General features: G+C 35.6%; 1 protein-coding gene across 9 annotated transcripts in view; it reads left to right on the forward strand.

Annotated features, from left to right (window-relative positions):
• Positions 1-21,230, forward strand: part of MAGI2 (membrane associated guanylate kinase, WW and PDZ domain containing 2) — a 1,312,004-nt gene that overhangs the window by 748,014 nt on the left and 542,760 nt on the right. For all 9 annotated transcript variants that reach the window (XM_074340644.2, XM_074340647.2, XM_074340646.2 and 6 more), the window contains one exon: positions 13,483-13,602. In XM_074340644.2, the coding sequence (XP_074196745.1) occupies positions 13,483-13,602 (120 nt within the window). The remainder of the gene's footprint in view (positions 1-13,482; positions 13,603-21,230) is intronic.

Raw genomic sequence — 21,230 nt, forward strand, 5'->3', positions numbered from 1 at the left:
TTTGTTTGAAAGAGTAGAATTGTCCAAAAATGTATTACTATTTTAAAAATTAGCATATTGTTTCAGCAAGAGAAAGCCCTCTCACTAAGTTATTTTTAATATTTTCTTGTAATACAATGAAGGATCAAATATCTGGAATTGCCTAACCTAAGAGGATTCTTTTTCTTTGTCTTATGTTCATCTACTGTGCTGGTTTTATAGAGGGATGGTCCTAAATTTAAAACTAATATGCATGTGTATATTTTTTCTATACAACTTTATCATGTAATTGTTCATCTTCATATCAGATAACGAATTTCTTATCAAACATAAAATGTGAATGTGGCAGTCACTTTCTCTTACAAATAACATGTAGCTTGATTCTCATGGTAGATATACAGCATACATATGGGGTAGTACAGGTGTAACATAATACATCTTACATTTGAAGCTCAGAGGCACTTAGAGCCTCAATAGTTCATTCTGTATTAAATGTCTGCTGAATTCCATAGGCTGCAGAAGCATTGCTGATGTCATTACACCCGAAAGTGGCAGCAAGGTCAATGTGATATCATCATTTACCACACAGAAACGCAATGCCTTCAATACAAGACCTAGGTAATGGAGAAGCTCGTTACTTTTTAATTACAGGAACAGATGTGTTTCTACTGTTGGAGCAACACAAAAACAAAAACCAAAAGTCAAAACCCAATGTAAGTTCCCTTGCAAGTATGAGTTCAAGTTATGTAGTTCAAAGATTATTTAAAGACAGTCTGTCATGCTTCTTGAGATTCAAATATCTACATACTCCTTTCTCAGAGATTGTGTTCCCTTTTTTGTTTCTGTGTATTAGAAATCTATCTGGTTAGCTGTGTTTTGAGATATGTTTAAAGGGAAAATGGACACGTATGGGAAATGTGCATTTAATATTGGCCTCACCATCAGAAATGGTCAGACTTCTCTCTGTGTTGAGGTGGTGCACTCCAACGGCAGCATTCAAGTTGCGTTTTGATGGTTTACGAGTACAAGCCTAGGGACAAGAGCATTGGGACACAGGCATCAAAAAACCTAATGCAGGGTGGTGTTTAGAAAACTACTGCTTTCAGATCAAAGCCTGCCCATTGCCTGTGACTAAAGTCTTATTGGAAAACAGCCATGCCCATTCGTTCACGTATTGTCTGTGCTGCTTACTCCTCCAATGACAGAGCTTAGTAGTTGCCACAGAGAGGGAATGGCTGGCAAAGCCTACATAACATATTCTCTGATCCTTTTAGAAAAAGTTGGAAGACACCCTAGCCCACCATAACAGTGGGAGTTTAAATGTTTGGGGAGATAAAGAGCTACTTAACTTTGTTCCAGGATGTTACAGTACATACACTGTTGATTTTGATAAGATTCATAAATGCCCTGCAGTCTAGTTTGGCCACCATTTGCCTTTCCAGTTTTCTCACATGCCCAACTCTTCAGCCTCTTCTTCCAGAGGAGAGTACTTAATATGTTGGGTTTGAAAGCCAGGTGACTATCATCACTCTGGCAGGTATTAGCTCTCCAGCCACTCTTGCTACTTCAGGGAGGTTCTGAGTCAGCTGCTGGACTGATGGTGAGCTCATCATTTTTGTCCTTTGTCTTAACTAATCCCGGCAGGTAACTTTATTTTTTCATTCTCTATAAAGGAGGTAAGGATTTATCTTTTTTGAAAACTACAGATATTTCCTCCAAAGCATCTAGTATTTATTTATTTATGTTATTTATTTGTTTTAATTTTATTGGGGAATTTTGGGTAACAGTATGTTTCTCCAGGGCCCATCAGCTCCAAGTCATTGTCCTTCAAACTAGTTGTGGAGGGCGCAGCTCAGCTCCAAGTCCAGTTGCCATTTTCAATCTTAGTTGCAGGAGGCACAGCCCACCATCCCATGCAGGAATTGAACCATCAACCTTGTTGTTGAGAGCTCGCGTTCTAACTAACTGAGCCATCTAGCTGCCCCTCTAATATTTATTTTGATAATTCACTATTACCTCAATATTTAGTGCCAGAAGTGCCTTTATTATCATTTTTTTGAAGTTCCCTTAAAAATTTTCTTTTTGTACTTTTAATTCATAAAACTTTTCTTAATCTCTCTTGATAATTGCAGTTTTTGAAACACTGATCTGAGAGGCTATAGAGCCAAATGTGTTTATTACCATATGGTTTTACTCTGATATTTTCATGTGAAAAATATCCAACAAAAGTCACAAATGCATAGCTGGCAGCTCACAGTGCTCATTCCTCTACTCTGCATCACTTTTAATTTGCTGTCTAATCGAGTAGGGAACACAGTGACCTGGAAAAAAGATCAGAGGGTCCTGGGGTTTATGATAATTGCATAGAAACTGAATCCTACTTCTCTTCAAACGGAAAGGGTCATATACTCATAGATCTAGGCTATGGGGATATTGGTTGCATGTCTGATGTTTAAGTCTTAAAAAGGTAGAAATAGTATTCCGTAGGCTCCCCCCCTTTTTAAACCTTCAGAGGCATATAATTGTCTGCTGGGTGAAAAACATCTAGGTACTCGTACTTGTGTTTCTTTTTTCTTGGAATGCTGATTATTTTATTTGATCAAGTCAGCTTCTCTTTTTCCCTTCAGTTTCTTCAAGAGGAGTCAGGCCATAGAACTCAACATTTAATGGCTGGCCCACCATCACTGTGGTCTGAGTGGAGAGAATTGCCCCCAAACATAAGCAGATTTTTTTCTTTTTTTTACACATGACTGCCACTGATAGGGAGTTTGGAATTAAGGGCCTGCCAACTGTGGCTGAATATGTTTCTGCTGTAATATTCCCCAATTCTGTGATGTTTTTCCAAATTAGAAAATTGAGCTGTGAATTTCTGTTCTGTTTTCAATGAACAAGAAATAGTGTGATAAACCATCATCTAATACAATGAGTGTTGTGAATATAAGATATACCAGATACACAGAGGATTCTCTAACTCCAGACTTTTGACAGGAATGAAAGCCCCTCTCCCAGGGCACCTAGTGGGTGCCCATTAATATTTCCTCCTATCTTCCTTCCCTTCTTCTTTCCTTCCCTCCATGACAATTTGATGTGCGTATACTTGAAAACTTCAATAAGTACAAGTTGATCACTCAAATAGTGATTTCTGCCATATAATCTGACAAACATTAAAATCAAATCCTTGAATAATTGTCTTACCTTCATTTGGATTTTCTGATATTCTGTAGGCTCTGTGTTCTATGATCTTCCCTGTGCATTTCAGAATATAAAATACCATAGAGACATATGGTGATACTAAAAGTTAATGTCATTGCAAGACCCTAATGGAGATAAAATGATAAAGTTATGACCCACTAAATCTTCTATGTAATAAAGGTCAAAGATAGAGTGTCTCTACATTGCTCAGAGGCCTGGTGATATCTGTGCAGTTTAGTTCTGGCCCAGATTAATTTTACATAAGGAGAATATATAAAAGCATCAAACTAAATATATATTGTTTCTATAAAAAGTCACTAATCTTTCCTTTCTTTTAACTCCGTATGTAATCTTGAAACATTATCTGTTAAATAATAAATTAGGGAATCAAAACCTTTTTTTATTAATCCTATAGACTGCCAGATATAGAACATATCTAAATTAAATATTGAAGAATTAAAATAAAAAGTGCAAAACTGAGTTAATTGGTAACAGATGGGCCATTCATCTTCTTCCATTCTCTTAAAAAATTCAGGAAATTAATAATAAATTCAAGAATCTTGAGATTGTGGTTTGCTAGCCTATTTTATCAGTAAGAGTGCAATGTTTCTTTATCCTGAAGTTAGGTTTATTATATATTGTGAGAATGGATCAAAAAGCCAATAATATAGCTATCTAGGAATCTGATTTTACTTGAGTGAGTCATTTTATCTAAACATGTCCTTGTATCAATGAGCAGTGGATTATTGGACTGTGAATTTTGATGAGGAAAGTAATTTGTTCAGCTAAAGTTTCCTCAGCAATCTGATAGGCAGCGGAGGCGGACTTGAGTGTGAAGGAATGGATACGATTTTGGTTACTGGTTCTTTGTCACCAAAGTAGGGGTGATTCAAATTCAAATGCTGTTGCAGTTATGAAATTGAATACTTTGCCTTAGCTTTTCTTCAATGTGTGGGCACTTGTGTGTCAGTGGTCAATGATGTCTTGGTACCATCAGTAATTAAGCATGATCAGTTAATGTAGAGAAGGCTTAAAACTGAGAGTGTATAATCACGTGTCAACTTCAAAAATGATCACCCCAAACATTGCCTCTCTTTTTTACTCAGTATCATCGCTTTTGAATTTAAGTGACAAAGGTCGATAAAATAAGCTTTGAATTTTGAATGACATTTCTCACATCTACCCTTTGTTTTTTCCAGTGTTTATGCCAGGAACATAATTGTGTAAGTGAAATCTTGGAATTGATCAAAGGATATGTTTGTCTAAATAATTTGTTCCAATAGAGAGCTTTATGTGTACTAATTCTGTAATTCATGCTGCCCATCCCCTGATGTAGTCTGATTAGTATAGTTGTAGGCAAATGTAATTTAACATTTAGTGAATCAGATACCTTGGTACAGGGAAGTGAGATGCTTTTTTTTTTTCTTGATTGTAGGAGATCCACATATTTTTCATTTGTGTCTTCTATTATTTGAATCTACATCTACAATAATTTATTTTCTCAATGCAAGAGATCTTCTGCATTAGACTTGTTTTTCTCTTGCCATCTCATCATTTATTACTCCTCGTGAGCTATATTCAAGCCTCCTGTATCTGCCAGAATTTAGGCCGTACTGTTGTACACATAGAACCAAAGTAGTTCATATTACTTCAAATAAGAAGGAAAGTTGTAAGCTAACATAGATGGAAATTGGTCCATTATTTTCCAAATCCAGTTACTTCTGAGAAAACTATGGAAAAGCAGTGTGTAGTAGTTTAAGAAAGCACTGTGGTGATCCAAATTACCTTTCGGGACTCTTTCTCCTATGCACCAAGTAATAAAGAAGAGCTATTTCCCCTTGAGAAAAATGCCAAGGTCACAAACTACATACTTGGAGTCATTTTAGTTAAATTAATGATGAAATTTAACACTGCTTTTAGTTTGTGTTTCCTGAGATCTGAGTGAGATTAGAATAGTGATTCTCAAATTACAGTCCCTGGACCAGCAGCATCAACGTCACTGGGGAACTTGTTAGAAACGCAAATTCTCAAGCCCCAACCCAAGATTTGCTGAATCAGAAACTCTGAGCATGACACCCAGCAATGTATGTTTAACAAGTCCTTTATGTGATTCTGACGCATCCTACCTTTTAAGAACCACTCCTTTGGGTATGATGCTGCCTCAATCCAAACTGTTACAAGATGTGAAACAGCAATTGGTGCCATATGGGACATAAGTCTGAACATTTATAAACAGAGATATTCAAGGAGAGAGTTTTATCTTCAAAAACTTCTCTGTATCTGAAACATACATAGCATTATTAGTATATGTCAATGCAGCTTAAACTATAACTGACAGTACATGCTTTTAGGGGATAAGAGAGTTTTGAAATAATGACTGAGATTTAGAGCAATGCACTGTTAAAAAATAAGTCAAATTTACTACTGGTGTTTTATAGTCAAAGTAGGTTTGTCAAATCATCAATGTTTTATAAACCATACATAATGTTTTATTAAGGCTGTAAATAATTTTTATACTTAGTAGGTGATTAATTGAGTCGAATTTCAGGTTTTACTTTCTAACCTTAACCCATCCCACCCCATTGATACGAAATCCATAAAGCTAGCATTGCTTTATAATTTGTCTATCACATGGGATTCAATGACCCAAACTGTATTATTTGCTTTGCTTACTTTAGCTCTATTAATAAAATTATACTTCTGGATTTTATATGATTGAAAATGAATGTAATAAAACCCACTGCCTAGGCTGATTATGTAAAACTTGATTAGAGGCATTGACCAAGGAATCTCCTGACTGTTTTTATTTGAAGCACACACACAAATCTGGTGATGATCACACTTGCTAATAATATGTAAGTGACAAACTAAAGAAGTATCTTCAGGAATCTAAGAGTAAGTTAATTAAAGGTCAAATTTAGAGGAAGTCACTGTAGCTGTCAATATTTATTTTCTCCAGCTTGCAGTTGAGAAACACGAGGAATAAAGAGAGAATATATTCAGAAGCATGCATACAAAAAGAATTCAGTTTCTCAGGTTCTCACATAGGACCCATCTGCTTAGAACACGTTGACTATTAACAATTAGTTTACTTCGGCAAATATGTATTTTGTGCCTGCAATGCAGTGGGTACTATAGAACTTTCAGCAGCACATCAACATAGATCACAATAGATGACTGCACTGCCCACCATGTAGGACGGAATACTTTCCTGTAAGTCAGTGACTGTTTTTTAAGCATTTTTCTAAAATTAGGAAGTATCAGAAGACTGAGGGGAAATGTGTTTCAGAATTATTCACCCCAAATATCATACTCTTTTCTTCCTAAGTCAAAAGGAGCAATGTTCCTTCATTTAAAAAGTAGAATAAAAAATTCCACTGGCACCCTCAGTTGTCATGGTAACAAAATGACAAGTGGCCTTCATGCGCTTTCACTGTGTATCAATAATAAGCTAACCATTTGGGAGCAAATTCATTCTCTTCAGACAGGTCTTTTGAGCAGAAGTACTGTATTCTTTCATTAACTCACGAAGGAGGTGTCATTCATGCACTACTTAATTTAGCAATTATTTAATAAGTTGTTTTTTTAAAGAAATAAAGCAATAGGAGATAAAGCAAAGACTTAATTTAGTAACATTTCCTCCATTTCTGTTCTATTTAGTCTTCCTTTGGAAGAGTGGTCTGGAAGACATAAAGATTGAAATATATAAACCATAGTTTGGATAATAAAATTTATTGGACTTTTCTAAACACCACTTAGGAAAGTCCCAACCAAATATAAAAGAACAATAAAAGAAGGTGAGCTTCAACTCTAGTTACATGATGAATCATCTATATTTCCTCTTATTCTCCCTAACTTTCACCCTATTCCTAATTCTGAATGATTACTTGTTATTATTGCTGAGTCTTACTCTATTGTCCCCTCTCTATTCATGATCTTATGAATTGGAAAAGTGACTATAATTATTTAAACATAAAACAAATGTAATTAAGGAAATTCAGCTGAACTATTTCTCCAATCTAGATATTAATTACCTTTACTGAAGTATTGCCATTGTACAGCACTTCATTATATTTCAGATTATTTGACTTATTTTTAGAATCCTATTTCTTTCCAAAGAGGTCTTCATAGATCACCAATTGCTTTCTCCTTCTGCCAATTGCTTTCTCTTTCCGGTGCCAGTTGACTTAACACAAACTAATATATTTTCTTCCTGGACACATAGATCTAAAATTATGCTTTCTGACTTATGTTGTTGAAGGTCCTGTGCATGTAGGTAAAATGAGATGACCCATTAAGCAGGTTTTATGAGGACTTTTACACTTTTCATATGATTCAGAAAATGCTAAAAATTTCTTGCCACCTAGTCCATAGGCTCTCCTGGTCTTAAACATCTGTCTTACAAAACACAAAGGACCCTCATAAGTACAAATGATTGTGTTCCACATTTTAGTATGTAATCAAAAGAAATGGACTTATCTCTCAACTTGTATTTCTTTATACCCAGGCAATCTGTGTCTTTGAGCACAATAATTGTTTTTCTTTTTAAGAAGTGTTAGACTAGGGGTGTCCGGTTAGTTCAGTTAGTTAGAGCGTGGTGCTCTTAGTAACAAGGTTGCCTGTTCAATCCCCACATGGGCCACTGTGAGCTGCAGCCTCCACAAGTAGATTGAAACAACTACTTGACTTGGAAATGATGGGTCCCTGAAAAATACACTTAAATAAATAAAAATTTTAAAAATAAGTGTTAGCCTAAATAAAATTAATTTAAAACTGATTATAATAGATTCTAAAAACAAGATGCCATCAACAATGTTTGTTAGAATTGTATTATTTTTAGTAGTTCTATTAAGATTACTAAAGAGGAATGAAGCAAGAGGAAATGAAGCCATAGTTGTTCATGCTTTTACTTTTATAATACCATTTCATATATATTATTTACCTCATTGCATGATAAGAAAATTGGTGATCAACTAAATGATATTTTAAGCCAGGACCACACACCTAAATTGTAAAACAAAAGAGAATACTGATGTTCTGAATTTCAATTCTAAGAACCTTTCTGCCATACCATTCTTTCACTTTCTTCCTTTAAAAATGAGGGATTTTATATATGTGTGTGCAGGTACGTCCGTTGTTAGAACCCACCATGTACTATCATATTTATCAATCCTATGAAAATAATCTTGAAAGTTCAAAAATGCCTGCGTTCTGTATCAATGTATAAACCAATTGACCTTAGCTAGAACAAACAGTATGTGAAATAAGTGATGTTTCTCTTCAGGAATTTCGTGATTCTTTAAACTATAAACAGACACTGTGTGGCTCTCCTGTTTCCTCCCAGAGGCCTCTAGCCAAGTTGTGATTCAGCCTTGGGAAGCCTGCAGCCCACAAATATTGTAGTTGTGTTTCCCTTCAGGTCCTTGCAATCTCTCTTCTCTTCAAACATTTGTTCTTATTGTCTAAGCTAACAGCTAATAATCTAAGTAACTGACCCACTAAATAGTCCATAGGTGCTAGTGATTTCATTTATGGTCATTTAATAGGATTTAATTCTTTGCAGCATGCTTTATAACTTACTTTTTAATTTTATTCTCTGTCTCTCCCCTTTGAGGGAAGGGATCCTATTCTGTATTATTCAAGCCTCTTGAATAGTGCCTAGCACATAGTAAGTGCTCAATTAATATTTATGACAAAAATTGGTGGGGAAAAAATCTGTTCATGATGCCATCACTGTTCTTCCAGACAACAATTCTTTTTGAGTGCTTAATATGTTCCAGACATTGTCTTTAGTTCCTTATGTCGATTTCTCATTTGTTCTTCAAATCAACCCTTTAAAGATGCTCCTAGTATTATTTCTATTTTACAAATAAGAAAACTAGAGCCTATAAAGGTGAAAAACCTTCCTCAAGGTAATTCTAATAGCAAATAGCAGAGTTCCAAAAGCCCAAGCTGTTTGATTCCGTGGCTCCCATTCTTATCTACTATAGTCTACATATGTTTTAAAGATAGTTTATGTTTTGTCTAAACCAAAGAAGAATTCTATGACAGAAAGTTTATGCTTGAAAAGAAAGGAGAGTGACACATGGCAGGCTAGAAAGAAAAATATTTCTTAAGCAGGAAATTCTTAAATTATGTCCTCTCCAATGTTTCATTGAGACAAATTTATCTAATGAGACGCTACCACCTGGCATACCACGAGAGTTGCCTTTTATTGTCAGTAATAGAATATGAGCTTTTTCTGACTCTTTTGAATTCTCAGTGTTTTCCTCTCCTTACCTTTTTTCAGCTAAGTCCTTTGACTAGACTGGGTAGATGAGCCCTTGGGAGAAGGTGTGGTCAGCCTTACCAGAGCTAATGAGGGAATGCAGTGATAGACTCAGGGGGAGGCTGGCACACCCGTCACATAGCCATGGCCTGGTCTAGGAGGGCAGTATTTTGAACAGAAATAGAGAAGAAAGGAAGGATGACATTGTGGAATTACAGGGCATAGAATTTGCTAAATATCTGGAGATGAAATAAAAGAATGAGGGAGACTTTATATGTGACTCTGAGGGAATGTTTCAAAGCATCCGTGACTGGAAGAATGGTGGTGTAAATTAACAGAGGAGCAGGAGGGAGAAAATATGTTTTCATTATGGTATTTTCCTGAAATTCCAAGTCCAATTTGCCAGCTGTTAGGGTAGAATAAAGAAATTTTCAGACATGCAAATTCTCAAAAATGTAACTCCTATGCAACCTTTGACAGAAAGTTTCTAACAGATGTGCTGTGCGGAAGTGAGGGAAGAGGCCACAACAGGAGACATGGGATCTGGGAAAGATGGGGTTCAACACAGGGAACAGGGTAAGTGAGTCCCCAAGATGATGGCAGAAGGTGATCCCAGCATGGCAGCCGTGTGGTAGGCCAACATAGTCGACATTAGAGCCTATCAAAAGGCTCCAGGAGAGATTTCTTCTATAGGATAAACTTGATGAAATATCAAATATACTTGTATATTTTGAGAGGATATTTATCCAGTGATGAGAGTTAATTGAGTTATTGATTAATATATTGAAAAAATTAAATCTCTAGAATAAACAAAAAGTTATACAAGCAAGTAAAATTAGTACACTACAAGGTTCAGATGGGAATAGGTTTACATAGGATTATTATTGTAAACATAAATAGTAATCTAAACACATGTTTGCTCTATTGGGGAAATAGGCGGAGGAAAGAAAGAGAAAGTGGTGGGCAGAACTGTAGGCAAAAAAAAGCTAAATCCTTATTTTTTATGCCAAGAAATTAAGAAATAATGACTACAGTAAAAAACAAGAGACATCATAAATAAATTATTTAAAGATATGGAAGTAAAGCTAAAGAATCAATCAAAAGAGGTGAAAGTGTTTGCCTCTGGATAAAGGAAAAGGTTTGTGTGTGGAGGGAGGGTGATGATAGTCTGTCTTTGTTTGTTTTTTAATAACAAACCTTGTAGAATTGTAGAATCTTTAAAATATCTATATATGTACCTTTTATAAAAACTAAAAATTAAACTTTGAAGAAGGCAGAGGAGAAAGGATTTGTCTTAGCGAGATGGATGGATGATTTCAACTAAGGGTGAAGATAATATAGATAAGGGAGGCAGAAATTAGAAAACTTTAGGGAATTTGATTTGAAATTATCTCTTACTTTACCTAAAAGAGAATAAGCTCATATCCTTTGCTGAAAGTCAAAGCATCTGAGTCTGTGACACAGAGGGAAGAAGACTCATAAAAAAGGATTGCCAAGCATCAGTAGAATCAAACTGACATTAGATAATCTGAATTCGTAGGGTACATCGACAGTGAAAGTTCATGGTTTTCTGTAGCAACTGCAGTCTATGAATGACATAGCCAATAGTGAACTTGGGGGCTTAGTAAGAGTTGGGAAATTGTGAAGGTGAACAAAAGGAAAGAAAAGATTCTAGGTTGTTCCCAATTGCTTAGTAATTAGGCAAATGATGCCAAATTAGGGGAACATCAGGGAAGCTAGGAGAGATCAAGAGACTGGAGGTTGTAATTAGAAAGAACAGAATGAGAAAGAGTATGCAAGAGCGATGCCAGAGATAGTAATTACAGCATTTGAGATGGTAGTGTAGAACATCTTCAAGCAACAAGGAAATAGACGAGGTCCCCAGTCCAAATAAGCAGCCACCATCAAGCAGGTCAACAGCAAGAGCCCCTGGAAGTCTGCATCTCCATGCAAAAGTCAGTCACATTGGCCTGAGGTAAAAGGTGGGGACCAAAAACCACCCATTGAACCAAACGGTCCTCCCCAAAGAATGCAACCATGCATGCGTACCAGCGAGTAATTCCAGTCAAGTCAACAGCCCTGGAAATTGTCCTCAAGTATATGGTCCAGTGTTTACATTGTGCTAGGAATGCATTACCACCCTGCAAGCGGTTAATTAATCAAAGCCTGTATCTTCTGAAATACACAGATAAAGAAGGAAAATTGAAATTTTATTATGTGATTTTTCTTAATGATGTGTGTTCTAAACAAACAGAAAAGCAAATGGATTGCCCAAAATCATGATAATGTGCTTTTAATTCACAATGGTTATGCACGTAAAAGTCAGGATATTAAAAGAAGGTTCTCATAGAAACATTAATTTGACAACATTATGCATACTCAGTGTAGGAGGTTTATATTTTACAGCATAAAAGCAGCAGGAAATATTATAAACTGTGACTCAGTTAAACAAAATAAAATAAGAAACTCAGGGGAAAATCATTAAACATGATTATGGAAAAAAATTGTTTTGCAACCCCCAAAAGAAGGGTTGTAATATATTATTTTAGAAAATAATGCCTTCAAACCTTAAAAAATGTTTTCAATGAAAATTATTTATTTTACCAGAAGTCAACTTCCCTAGCACATTGTATACTCTGACAGTTTATGCCCCCTATTGCAGTTCAGATTTGATCCCACTACTCTGAAAGGAGAACTGACTGGCTACTTTTATGGCTAGTTGATAAAGATTTTGGAGAGTGAAAACAAAATTTAAGTGTTTGAATACTTTTTGTTTAGCATATAGAGAATATGGAGGAGATTTTCTATATGAAGAAACCTGCCAACGTACTATTACTTTGCTTATATATTTGCCCTCTGTATATTTCTGCATACTAGTTGCATGTATGTATTATGTAAATTGCAATCTGACCATGCAAAATGCCTGATGTAAGTAGCATAGAAAAAGAAACAAAGAAACTTTGGGAATGTTTAGGGAAGCAAGTGTACCAGAAAAAAACCCACAGCCTTTAATATGTCTCTGTTTTGGTTCCCACCTCACCACAAGGCAGCAGGTCTGGTAGCCTGAGTCTTCCAGCCACAGGCTGATGTTTCTGTGACCCTGGCCACAGAAGCCCCATTCATTCTAGGGGTGACACAGGAAACAGGAGTGGTATGTCCCTGCAGCAGCCTCTGGAGAATGTCACCTCTCAATTCAGTGAGAATTAAAGGAAATAATGAGGCAAGGAAAGAAGGAAAGGAGGAAGGAAGGAAGGAAGGAAGGAAGGGAGGGAGGGAGGGAGGGAGGGAGGGAGGGAGGAGGGAGGGAGGGAGGGAGGGAGGAAGGAAGGAAGGAAGGAAGGAAGGAAGGAAGGAAGGAAGGAAGGAAGGAAGGAAAGAAGGAAGGAAGCAAAGAAAGAAGGAAGGAAGGAAAGAAGCTATATATGAGCATTATAATATTAACTCAATTATAATTATTACTCAATTCCATTATTCTTTAATTTGATTTTAAGTATTGTAATGATTTTGGGATCCTGTAGGTAAATATAAGTTAGGATCTGGTACAAAATTAACAAATGAAAACCAACAGTTCCACCTCTTTTAAAGGAGCCGATCATGAAAATATACAAATAAATCGACATTTTGCTAACATTTTTATTTGCCATTGTATTTTATGTCATAGCAAAGCACTCTGTAGAACAATAGATTCATTCATGAATATGAGATAGTATGGAAATTCCTGAGCTAGCAAACGCCTGGCTCAGTATTCAAACCACCTCTTCAAAAAGAGCACAATGGTCTACATTTTTCACAGAAAAATCTATGCAGCCACATTCCCCAGCAATGAACTCTTTATAAGCTTGAGGACGAAAAATGCTTTGTATATTTACTTTCTCTTTACCCCCACTCACTCTTTTCTATTAACAAACAGAAGGACAAATGCCAACTACCAACCAGCAGGATGTACAATCAAGTATAATTGAATATTCAGAAGCATGATGGTATTTCTAAAGTTCAACAAATCACTTAGAGTCTTACTTTTGTTTTTAATTTTCCTTATTCAGGCACCACAAGGCCACATAAGGAGGGTGAGGTCCCAGGAGTGGACTATATTTTCATCACCGTTGAAGATTTCATGGAATTGGAGAAAAGTGGTGCTCTCCTAGAAAGCGGGACTTATGAAGGTAAGCGCAGCTCTACTGCTAAATCTGTTCCTTGTTTCATCACATTTTCTTCTTTGATTGAAATGCATTAGGGCACCAATGTGCTACAGGTTTTGGTTGGTTTGAGAGCTCTAACAGGGTCATTTTAGAAACATTATTTCTTAAGGAAATGTTGAAAAACATCTGGATTAATTCTACTGTTAAGATGGCAAGAGGAATGCGTCTGCATATACCCACTGAAATGTCCTTGTGATTGCCTCCTGAGGCTATGCTGTGATCTTCTAGATGAATTATCTTCATCTCTAGGGAGCATCCAAAAGACCACAGGGCTTGAGTTCCAGTGTTGTCATTATCTCTGTCTGGTTTTCTTCAGTTACTTCACTTCACTGGGAGGCCTTTATTTGCCTCCCAGGCAAAATGATGGTGATAGAATAGGAAAATAGGATCCGTGGGTGAACTCCAAATCTCTAGCACAATAGCAAGTCTCCTCGTATACCCGAGTCCAACACGAACAGCAAATGAACCTAAAACCTTGAATGTGGGCAGTTGATTTCCATGGAATGAGCACTGTCACATGAGCCACAATCTGCCTTCTTACTTACCCACTATAAGTATTAAGCAACCTGGTGAGTATCTCTGAATCTCAGTAGTCTTAGCTATAAAAGGAGGATGATAGCATTGAAAAACACAAATAATGACACGTTGATATGATCACATTTATAGGTTTCAGTAAAATCTACGTGTTTATGTCTAATGAAATTATACATGTAATGAAGTTATATATTTGTGTATATGTAATGAGATTTTAAATAATATGACAAAAAACAGTAAAATGTAATATTTTTATTTTATATTCACAGTTATTATATGGGTAAACTATATTTATATGTATTATTATTAAGTCCAAAGATGAATCTAGCTTTACTGAACTGCAATTAATAGTGAGTGATATTAAAAATGAAACACATAACATATACACCATCAAATATCTTAACAAATAAGCTGGATTTGTTAACAGTTTGGCTGCCTACTTCCTCCTGCATTTACTTGCGGATGTCAGTGGACTATAGTTACTTAAGAACTCAGTATTTTTAAGTTGTTAGAAGTATTAAAATCTCTTCTCTCACTGATTTCTAAAGCAATTTAGGCTGAGACATACGCCTAAGTTATGGCTGAGACATTTATTTGTTTATTGCCACATTTACAGGAAATAGGCCAAAAGGCCCAGGCAAAGAAAATGGTTTAATACATGACTCTTGTTTCTTCTTCTTCTTCTTCAAAAATGAATGATAGTGGAGATTGATTAAAAATATTTTAAATAAAGAAGCTTGTTAATCATGTAAGCTGCCTTAAATTGCACATGAAAAATAGCTATCTATATAAATCATAGAAAATAATTATATGTAAGACATCAAAGTAAACAATAAATTTTGTAGTGTATTTTTCTTTGGGCTTTATTTAGTGGCATTCATCATATTTAGTGACATTATTTAGTGGCATTCATTAGTTTTCATGTCTGCCAATAATAATATATTGTATTTAATTACCTTATTTAAATATCATATTTATGCAGCAAAGAACCTGGCTAAACAAACAGGAGCATTCCAAGAGTACTATGATTAACAATATGACCTTTTCTCTGTTTTTAAAAATAAAGACCATTTAGCTTTATAGAAGGTTAAAAAAAAACAAAAAACAAATGTTCATCTCAAATTCTAGTATTCTCATGATTAACTAGATATCATGAAATTTAGTATCAATATTTTTAAATAAAGCCTTGTTTAAATCTTAAGTTCCAGTGATTTTTTAGGGAAAAGTCCTGAAACCATACAAACATAACCAAGTTTTGGGAGCCTGAGTGCGTTTTCTCAAATCTTCTTCAGACATATTTGCATCGTTGACAGTTTAGTTGGCTAAGTTTGGTGCCAACTTGTTAGTTGATTCTGTGTGCATAGAGTTAATTATTAAATAATAAGGCTGATTTACATGTATGGCTGTGGAGAATCAATACCACTGTGTACAAATACATTGTGGACTTGAATAAATAAGAAACTATTTTCTCAGGTCACGTAACTATCTTGTCGAATACCTTGGTTGCATTCTCAGGTCTCATCTCAGGATCTTCACATTTTCCTATAATTACAGCTGACGAACCAATAGAATTGGCATTGTAATAAAAATCACTGCTATTTCTTCAGGGTTGATCGTGAGCTCTAGACTCAGGGCTCACAATATATTATTTGTCAAGGAAATCTAAGGAATGCCTTGTCTCCTATTGGTGCCTTCAGAATATAAACAGTGACAATCCACTAGACAAAGAAAGACCTGCGAGCTTTCATATTTGTTACACTTTCATAATATCAATATCTCATACATTTTCTTTAATAAAATCAGATTTTGTCTGTTATATGTTCTCTCTTCTGCAGTGTTTGGGCCATTGCTTCCTTCCTTCCTCTTACTAGAACATTCTCATACCTTCTCAGTGCTCTTTATAGCCCTCAGCCAGACTAGAAAATTCATCCCTAATTTCTGTAAACCCACTGAAGAAATTAAGAAGGTATTGAGTCACTCTAAGCATTAAGGTTACAGACCTGTTAACGATGTGGAGGCCTTAAGACTTATTTTAACCCCCAACCCAGAACAGCAAGGCTGCTAATCCAAATGGAGGTAGGGAGATAGCCCCTGCTTCTTCTTGCCCATAAAGTGGTTCACCACTTGGTGCATTTCTTATTAGGGACTGGAACCTGTCTTTTTTTGTTAGCAAGGATCAAGGAAGTCCTCTGTAAAATGTCTGGTGAAGCTGGTCATCTCTGAGAAAACCATTGTGATAGTGTATCTGTGCTTTGCCGCCACCTCTAAGTTTCATAACAGGAAACACCCACCTAAAAAGTAGTTATGAAGAAGAATGTATTCTTTTAAGCATTTCTCATATGTATACATTTTATCTGTTTATAAATAATTCTAATTTTAATCTTGATGAATAGATGTAGCTAAAATGGTATTTCTCCTTTGATTAGAAATGAGATGAACTGTCCTAAACTGCAGTTCTCTTTCTTAGAAATTGGATCAAAGTCCTTTCTCCTAAATGAGCAATTCTGTTGCTTACCAGAGGCTGTGAGGAAGACATTAACGGGCTTGAGTTACCATCCACAGTGATGCCACTTGGTCCTAGGCAGAATTTTAGCAGATTCTTAAAACCTTTTTCTACATCATCAACCCCCCATGCCCCCAGTCTGAGCACCTCATTTTAGTTTCCTGTACAATAGCTGCTGAATGGCCTTGCATGTAAAGTGGCCCAGAGGACTTGGCTCTGAGGGACCATCAGGTGTTGGTCAAGTGAGTCTTTTCCATAACTTAGATGATCTCTTTCTCACCTTTTCATAGTCAGTTAAGTCTATATTAAGTTCATAGAGGAAGGCCCAGTGACAAACCTGTCATCACCTCAGGTAACATGAACACTATGAACCTTCATGAAAGGACTGAAGGTGTAGGCTTCGTGTGAAACACAGACTGCAGAGCTATTTAGATGAATGAAGATAATTCCTTTGGGGTTAAGGTCACGCGCAGGTATAAGCAAGGCATCAAAAGGTAGAATTGAATGAGCAGGTCTGGTTATCTCAAGGTTAAGTACTGTAAGTACCTGGAAGGAAGCAGTGTCTTTGGGAACTGTCCTGTGTGCTGACTTACCAGGGATGCAAATCGGTGACTCCTGCCTGACCTATTTCTTCCAGTCACCTGGAATGTTAGTTAGGTACATTCGTGGTTTCATTGACCACTCACACCAGTTGCCTGCCTCAACCTGTGTTCAGAATGCCATCATTCACTAACCCTGTGTCCCCTGAATTGTGCCTGAACCCTCATTTAATTTCATTTATCTGCTGAGATCATCCACAGTCAAGTTTCAGAGTACCACTTCTTTCTAACATCTGCTACCATATTATGTTGTTGTGCTTTTACATTGAACGAAGCAATTTTTCTATGTATTGAAGTAGCTACTTGCCCTAAAGTTAAATGTTGCCTTTAAGTGGACATGAGCTTAATTGCAACATTGCCGCGACTTTCAAGAGGACCAAATCAAGACCAGCAAGTTATTTGTACATCTGACAGGATGTGGTGAAAACTTGGCACTCACCTTCACCTTCATGCTATTGGGCTTCTCCTAATCGTGGACCCTAATATTTCTGGAGTTGAGCCGACTGCAAACAGCACTCCCAGTTTCCTAAACAATTTTATTACAAGGACCAGGAAATTCAATTTTCTCACATCTGTACATAAAAGAGTGCAATCCTTCCTGATGTAGCACATAAATTCCCATCAAAATTTAAGGTTTCAATACAAATAATTTCCTAGGAAAATAAGCTAAGCATCAGAGAAGAAATACAACAAATTTTACATAAATTCATTTTATTATTTTAATAACTAAAATCAACATTAGCTTTTTAAAGCATGACCTTGACACATTTCTTATTGAAATTTTGAATTTCTATTCCTAATCAAGATGACATTGGGTGATAAAGAGACACTCACGCCAAGGAAAAATCATTATTGGCTCTATAAATAGTCTTGAGTAAAACCATTCTTCTGTAATTCCAAGTTTCTACCCACTAACAGGTAAATAATATTCCCTGAAGGGCGGATCAATGCTCACATTGAGGTTAAATTGTCATTTCACGATGCCAAAATGAAATAAAATTTCATTTTTTTTCCCTTTCCCTTATGCTCTATTACAAGAGAAAATTTTTACAATTTCCATAACAACACTAGATTTTGGGAGTCTGCAGGTAAAAGGGTCCAGCTATTATTTCATATCCACACTGAAACATTATTTTTCTTTTGATATGTGCTTCTTTTTCTTTCTTTTGGCAATATTCCTATTGTGGAACATTCTAAGCCATGCATCTGGGTATTCATTTTAGGAACACTACACATTTGCACGTGAAGCTCACTCAATGTTTATTTAACCAGTAGAGGAAAGAACACGTTTAGTGAAGTTTTACACCCCTTTGAGATCTTATAATGCCTTTTTTTGTTAAGTGATTCAATTTATGTTCAGAGCGGTTGACAGAGAGTATACGATTTTTTGCGAGCTCTTTGCTCCTGTGTAAGGCGCTAAGACTGGAAGTGTTAGTGTGCATTAAAAGTGACAAAATTCCCTGTTGGTTTGGGACTTTGGTAATGCAAATGCCTATTTCTAAGTCCCTTCTTTCTCCCCAAAGAGACTAGAAGGAATTAACCAGTCGATTTATTAATTAATTTAATAATAGCATGTACATTTTAACTTAAAGGCTAAAGTCAAGGAAACTGAAATGACTTCTTTGCTATTACCTAAAGTACAACATTAATTAGTTTACTGTTAGTGCTGTTCAGTTTGTAGCTGATTTGTTCAGTTGTAGCTGAAAGTAACAGGAACAACTTTTTTTTAGTATATCATTCAAGTAAAGCCTATGTTCATGGGCACAGGACCCACTTCTTCAACTCTCACAACCATAATAATATTATGTAAAAACGAAGTTTCCAAGACTGTGATATTTGAGATTTAATTAATTTCCCTCAAGCTCCTGTCTTTAATTACAATTATTTTCTAACTCCTGTTCACATCCCTAGAAATTTTTATATGAAACAAATTGAGATTTCATCTAAAAAAATATCATGACCCATATTTAGTGGGAAGAAAAATGGATGACTTTAAAAATTTTGCTTACATTTCCACTGCTTCAACAACCGGAACCTATTTTTTACAGGTTTGGGTGAATGTTTTCAAAGCCTCTGAGTTGTTTCTCTGAGGGGACAAAAAATGAATAACAATATTGACAATAAATATTTCATAATTTTGTGTGCATTACTGCAGCTGTGAACATACAATGAGATATGTTCATGAGATCTTGCAGTTCCATGACTTTCAAAGATGGTAAATTTACTCATTGCATAGGCTGCATTCAAGAGAGTCTTGATCATATTGATTCCAACAGTCTTCTGCTTGAGAGTCCATGTTGCTCTGAAATAACATCATCGTAGGGATGATCAATGGCTCCTGCCATTAGTTTTATTTTGGGTTTTTTGTTATATTTTATTTATTTATGTATTTATTTATTTTAATATGCAAGCAGGGTTTATTAGTAATATATCCTTAGGAAAGAGAATGGACGTAGCAGCGGTGGGACAGAGAGAAACAGAGAGAAGGGGAGACAGCTCGAGGGCCATAGAGCTTCTCCTGCCATTAGTTTTAGATTAGACATAGAGACCTTTCTAAAGGAGCAGTTTTATTTACCACAGTTATTCTCAGTGGTGCCCTAATGCCCCTTCCTATCAAAATTTTTTTCAGAAACTTATTTCATACATCAGTGATTTGAAAACTATAACCTAACATCCTATTAAACAAAAATAGTTTTTGTATCTGAATTTCAAATCTGAAAAATAAAGCTTCTTAGACATTTTTTTCTTATATGTTCTTTACTCCTGATCTGAGGGACAGAGGAGTCTAGAATCTGATTGACCATGGATCTGTTTTTATCTCAGGGAGAATAGAAACCATCAAAAATATAAACAGCAGGACCTAATTTTTATTGCTAAGTGCTTTATTTTAGAACATAGATCTCGATCTCCAACAAAGTTGCCATAAGTATAGATAGTTTTATGAATTATTTTTATTTTTATAAACGGCAACTTTCATTCAGACTACGCACAAAAACAATATCTGAAACTTTGAGGCCTCCATTGATTATGTTGCCAAGTAGACAGGTAAACTGAGTGCTTTGACTAAAAATTCTGAAGTAACAGTTCTCAAAAATACCCTGCTGCTTTGTGTTTAAAAGCGACCATGTTGTAGAAGATTCACACTGTATGAGAACTCTTCCTTGGTGAAGGCTTGGAAACTGGCAATTATGGAAAATCATTCATAACACCAGATTAAAATTTAATATGCTGAAGCAGTCAATCCCTCCTTATATAATAATCAGCTCTCTTAGATCTGTCATAGTCTGTATATATACGTAACAACCAGATAAAATTCGGACAAAGTGGTCAACATATCTTACCTGCATGGGACAGTTTCCATGAAAGTTATTTCTTAAAGATTTTACGAATGTGAATTTGTAGGGACTAGTAAAACCACAAATTGATATTAGTCATTACAAAATGGAAAGTTTGACTTATATAGAAATAAAGTTTTATTTAAGTATTAATTATACACTGCTAATAAGATTTCTAATCCCACCTCACCTTTCTCTTTTTTTCTTTTTCCATTAGGGTGTCTTTAAATTTTCTTATAATATGTGAAAGTTTGATTCCTTACACTAAGTAGTTAATGGGTAAAATGATAAATCTAAAAAACTCATTTTTAATTTCAATACTGATGGTAACACAAATACTTAATACAAAATGAAGAGTCAATAAGCAGAAAGTTTTAAACAATATACAGGAAAATCATACTGAGATGAACCATATGATGATGGATAATTAAAAGGAAAAGACCTGATTTAAAATTTTCCAGTGAGTTTTCTTTCTTTTTCTCCCCTGCCTCCATACTGTATCTGAAGATATTACAGCACGGGACACGCATTTGGATAGAGAAACCTGCCCTTTGACACTTTGACCTCACAATGGAGGGTGCTATTTCCCAAAGCGATCTATTCCCTCTGGGCTAGCCCAAG

The sequence above is a fragment of the Rhinolophus sinicus genome, chromosome 4 (assembly GCF_057876585.1).
Source record: "Rhinolophus sinicus isolate RSI-liver-muscle chromosome 4, RSI-T2T, whole genome shotgun sequence".
Lineage (NCBI taxonomy): Eukaryota > Metazoa > Chordata > Mammalia > Chiroptera > Rhinolophidae > Rhinolophus > Rhinolophus sinicus.